The following is a 5845-nucleotide window of genomic DNA, read 5'->3' on the forward strand; positions in this document are numbered from 1 at the left end:
TCGCACTTTCGTACCGTGTCACGCACTATCTATATCAGTCGTCGTTCCAGGAAAAAACAATAACTATTATGCATGTCGTGCATCGCACGGGTGTTCCCCCTAGTATATAAGTAAAAACAAGAAGTTTTAAACGTTTTTATATCCTAGTCATTTAGTATATATTAAGAATTTGTTATCCTCGCCTACGTCTTAACTAGTCATTGAATGTTGAATATATATAAGTAAAAACAAGAAGTTTTAAACGTTTTTATATCCTAGTCATTTAGTATATATTAAGAGCCTATTTGTTATCCTCGCCTACTTCTTAACGTTTTATTTGATATTATCATGGACGACCCTTTGTGGCACCAATAGCGATCTTCAACTAAGCTCTAACACATAACTTTAACATATAAAGAAATCAACTCAATCTCAAAAATGGCACAAACATATAAAGAAATCAACTCGAATTTAAAAAAAGGGCTCACGAATGAAGATCGAGCTTTTAAAAAAGAAATTTAAACAAGTCGAAATGGAACCTGAGTTCCATTAAGTTAAACGAGACATATCAAATATATCAAATATTGACATTTGACAAGTCCGGATTTAACTCGACTCGTTTATTCCATACTCGTACACCCACTTTAATGGTTAAAATACGTATACAAATGTGGTGGAGTGGTAAGGGAGAGTCTTGGTGTTCTAAGGGACCCAAGTTCGATTCCTGCCCTTCCCATTATTTTCTGTGGCACCTGGTGATGATGGGAGACTAGGCGAACAAGTGTGGAGATCGCTAGTTCCATCCTTGAACTGATCGGGTTTTATCTCACCGCACTGTCGTGCCTTCGGTTGAGTGTTCACGGGCTTCAGCCCTAGGTGAGAGTTTTCCTCGATTCAGAGATGGGTGTATTCCGATATTATGAATTTCGCGAGTAGCGTATTTGAAGGATCTATTGAACGTTAAATAAAAAATACGTATACAAACGTAAAAAGAAACCCAATAAAAGAAGAGAAAAGCTAGCTACACACCCAATAAACCGTCTTTCACTCTTTCCGATGCCAAAACGACGTCGTAACCACCATCCACCGTTGATCAACAATCCAAGGGTCAGAATTCATCACAACTTATCCCAGAGCTTTAAATACCAAAAAACAGAGCATTCATCTTCACAAACCCATTTTTTCTTCACAATTCTCTCCATCTTCACACAACACACAATGCTTTTCAACCAAATTTCACAATAATCAATCCTATCAATCCTCAGTAAGTTCTCCTCTTCACAATAATCATCACAATCAGATCTAAACTTCTTCTTGTTCTTCAACTATTCTTCAATCAACACTTGTTTGACTAAATTCCGTTTCAATTTTGCAGGTTTCTCAACAATTTATTTTCAACAAAGAGTTAACTAATTTTGCTACTGGTTGATGAACCTGTTAGGGCTTGTATCTTGAGAAATTATGGATAGATTAGAGAAGAGTGGAGTTGTAGGGTTTAAACAACCGGAAACAACAACAGATTTGTTTCTAAAATGGGGGAATAAGAAGAGGCTTAGGTGTGTAAGGATGAGAGATCCGGACGATGCTGCAGATCCGTCGTATGCCGTTTCCGGCCGCCGGAGGATTCGCCGGAGAATTAACTCCAGATTTGTTACGTTTCCGTCCGATAATAACAACAACAACCACAGCCACAATAATAATTATAATAACAATAATAATATTAAACAACAAGCTTCTGTTCCATCACAACATACTCGTCTCACAAGGTAACACTAATTTTCAAAAAAAAAAAAAAAAACATTCACAGAAACTTACAAATTTCCGAAAATCTGATCTTAATTTTGATATTTTATTGAGATCAGATGCGGATTTGTTTATAATTTGTAATAACATTTGATGGTTTTAGTAGAAACAAGATTTTCCCCAAATTTTCAGATTATTTGATCTGGCTTTTGTTTTTTATTCAATTTTGACCTATTTTTCTGATACAGATGATGATTCTTGTAAATTGTACTCGCGGTTGAAAAATTTCAGTAGAAGCAAGATTTTTTTTCCAAATTTTCCGATAATTTGATCTGGATTTTGATATTTTTCAATTTTGACCTGATTTTATAGTGTTATGATGATTCGTTTGTAAATTTCAGTAGAAACAATATTTTTTTATTCTTCAAATTTCTGAAAATCTGATCTGGATTTTGAAGGTTATTCAGTTTTGACTTAATTTTATGATAATTTCTGGAGTTCAGTTGATGATTTGTTTGTAACTTTCAGTAGAAACACTCTTTTTTTCCAAAAATTTTTGATAATCTGATCTTAGTTTTGATGTTTATTTTGACCTAATTTTCTGATAATTTATGTAGATCAGATGATGATCTGTTTTAAATTACACAACGTTGAAAATTTTAGTAGAAACAAGAATTTTCCCCAATTTTTTCGCAAATTTTGACATAATTTTGATATTTTGGATGACAGGAATTCTGAAACGGCGGTTAATCTGAGATCGGAGAGTCACCGGAAACCGTCACCGGAGAAGGAGGTGAGTAGGCCTACTGTATCTCCGGTGGACGGTGGTGTAGGGGATCAAAAGGTGAAACACGTGTGGCCAAAACTGTACATAACATTATCAAGCAAAGAGAAAGAAGAAGATTTCATGGCAATGAAAGGTTGTAAGCCTTCTCATAGACCTAAAAAGAGACCCAAAGCCATTCAAAGAAGTTTGCTTGTAAGTTATTCAACAGTCCGGATGAGCTCGGTATCAACCGGTATTGGTATCGAAAATCTTCAAAAACAGGTACCGGTATCGAAAATACCTGGTATGATTTGATACAGCCTTACCAAACCGTTAAATACCGGTTCGATACCTGTATCCGGTACTATTTGCTCATCCGTGTTTATCACACACAAAACACTATTATTTTGTGTTTTTGGAAGATGTTTTTATGGGTTTATGATTTTTGTTTTGTGTTGTTGTTTCAGTTGGTGAGTCCTGGAGCATGGTTGACTGATATATGTCAAGATAGATATGATGTCATAGAAAAGAAGAATACCAAGAAGGTAAGTTATTAAATCAAGCTGGTGGCTTGTAACTTGTGCATTAAAAGTTGTACTCTTATACTCTTTTTGGGATTAAATTTTTATTTTACAAAAAAATGAGTAATTTTTATAGCAAATTTTTGTGGCATGCTTTGATCACTTGTAACTTGTGTTTTAAAAACTGTACGTTCGTCTCGGGTTACCGTTCGTATCTTCTAAGAAAAATGGGTCTTGTTTTTTACGCTACGTTCTCGAGTTTCATTAAATGAGAGAAAAGAAAAGATTTGGAAGGAAATAATTTTTTGTTGTGTTCAAGAGTTTCATTAAAGGAGAGAAAAGAGGAGAAAATGAGAGATTTTTTGTCTAAAATTTATCTTTCTAATTTGGAAAGAACTAGAGAGAAAAGAAAAGAAAATGAAAGAATCCTTTCTTTTTCTCTCTTTAATTTAACTTGGGAACACATTGTTAGAGTAAACTGTGAAAATGGTTCCTGAGGGTTGGTCACTTTTGTTATTTTAGTCTAAAATTCAAACCTTTTAAATCTGGGTCCCTATGGTTTCAATTTTGTTGCAATTTTCATCCAAAATCAAAATCTAGTCAGGTTTATCAATTAACATCTAGTTTTTTTTTTGTCTTTTTTTCTCCATTTTAGTGAAGAACAAAATGATCAGATTTTTTTTAATTTGTTATAATAAAACATTAAAAGACCATTTTGCCCTTCATTAAAAAGGGGAAAAACAAAAAAAACTGGATGTTAATTAAAATATCTAACAAGATTTTGATTTTGGATGAAAATGAAAACAAGAATTGAAACCACATGAGCCAGATTCAAAAGGTTTCACTTTTGGATTAAAGTGACAAAAGTGACCAAACCTTAGGGACCATTTTGTCAGTTTATCTGTTTTTTATATTAGATCTTTGTGTCATGGTTTGAAGACTTGTAATTTGTGCTTCAAAAGTTGTACGTGTGTCCAACACTATACACTCGTTTTGGGTTTTTTTTTATTTACCTTTCAAGATAAATGGATTCAATTATTTATAGAAAAAAATTGGGTCATGTTTTGATAACTTGTTCTTTAAAAGCTGTACGTTTGTGTCAAATTATACACTTATCTTGGGCTCCATTTTTACATTCCAAGATTAAAAAAGCTGTACGTTTGTGTCAAATTATACACTTATCTTGGGCTCCATTTTTACATTCCAAGATTAAATGGGGTTAATTTTATATATCGACTCTTTGGGGGTATGCTTTGATAACTTGTAACTTGTGCTTTATATTCTGTTGCTCTACATTGTCATTTAGTTTTTTTTTTCTTTTTAACTAATTTGTATTTTATAAGGTTACTTTTTTTTTTATCTCTTTTGACAACTACATCGCGTATCAGGACATACCGCAATGCCCTATGTTTTTTTTTGAGGGCATGCTTTGATAACTTGTTCTTCAAAGCTAGTTTTTTTGACACGGTGTGAAGAGTCAATGAGAAGTGGCTTGTAACTTGTGCTTTAAGCGTAGTACTTCTTACCTAACTTAGGTATTTGGTACAACTGTTACTATTGGGTCATTCTTTAATGACATGTAACTCTACTTTAAAAGTTGTACGTTTGGGCTTGTTTTAGACCATTTCAATGCATTAAAGGTTTTTTTTTTTTTTTTTTTTTTTTTTTTTTTTTTTGTACATGTTATCGTTTCGAACATGTTAATAATAATTAAAAATGTTAATGTTGGTGTTATGTGCAGAGACCAAGGGGATTGAAGGCCATGGGAAGCATGGAGAGTGATTCAGAATGATGAATGTGTACACACCCATCTATTTTTGTAAATGTGTTATTTCATTTTTTTAATATTAATTAAAATGAAAATTTATTTCTTCATTCATTATCTCATTGGTAGTTTTGCTGGTGTCATGATGATACTTTAGTGACTCGTTAGTGGTCCAAATTTAGATGGATAATTCATTAAAAATAACTAACCCATATTTCCTTAATGCAAATAAAAAGAATTTTAATTAATTATTTTGTGTAAACATTAATATAATTATAACATAATTAAAATATATTTACACAAAAAAAAAATACATTTTTAACCAGAATTTACGGCTTGGCTTTCTAGTTCGTTAAATTATTCTGGTCAATATTGTCGTTCAAGATGGGCCATTTTCTCATTATGTTATTTTATCCCGATATGAAGAAACCTCACTCTAGCCACCTTTGTTGACCTCAAACAACACACTACTCCACAAAGATTCATGATATGTTCAAAAGAAAAAAAAAAGATTCACGAAACCTATGAAGGATAATTGATAATGAATCGGTTAGGTTAGTGTTGACAAATTTTCTTTTTACTGGGCCCTTGTTTCATAAAATGACGAACTGAACCGGATGAGTTGGGTGGGTTGGCCGGACTAGCTAGTCAGACTGTTTGAACTATTATGTTTTTTCCTAAAATCTTTAATTTGTATTAAAAAAATTAAATGGTAAAGATGGTTTCCGGTTATGATACATGTATGTAACAAAATATTTAAAACTGAATAGTGTGGATTTCATATCGACCAACTTGCTTCTTTTAGACGTTTGGTTCAATAAGTGCTAACAGTTTATGAACATCCCTAATCAAACCACATATATCATCAACCCTTCAGGATTTTGGATTATTAGGTTGGGTGGACGACTTAAAAAAGTAATTTATAGCACCATCGCGTATGTTATTTGAACTTGAGACCTGTTTTAGAACATGGTGAATCCTTTTTGTTCGACCAACTCTCCAAACATTGCATTGAAATCGATCATCCCCATCACGAGAGATTTGTTTAAATCGGCATTAAGGGAGAGATGA

General features: G+C 32.9%; 1 protein-coding gene across 1 annotated transcript; it reads left to right on the forward strand.

The window, feature by feature from the left end:
- The first annotated feature begins 1107 nt into the window (after window positions 1–1107).
- On the forward strand, window positions 1108–4891 carry LOC110879242. The gene is made up of 5 exons (XM_022127668.2): window positions 1108–1243; window positions 1355–1745; window positions 2452–2701; window positions 2956–3033; window positions 4751–4891. The coding sequence occupies exons 2-5, from the start codon at window positions 1441–1443 to the stop codon at window positions 4799–4801; spliced, it is 684 nt and encodes a 227-aa protein (XP_021983360.1). The 5' UTR covers window positions 1108–1243; window positions 1355–1440; the 3' UTR covers window positions 4802–4891.
- The last annotated feature ends 954 nt before the right edge of the window (window positions 4892–5845 follow it).

The sequence above is a fragment of the Helianthus annuus genome, chromosome 1 (assembly GCF_002127325.2).
Source record: "Helianthus annuus cultivar XRQ/B chromosome 1, HanXRQr2.0-SUNRISE, whole genome shotgun sequence".
In the NCBI taxonomy this organism is placed as follows: domain Eukaryota; kingdom Viridiplantae; phylum Streptophyta; class Magnoliopsida; order Asterales; family Asteraceae; genus Helianthus; species Helianthus annuus.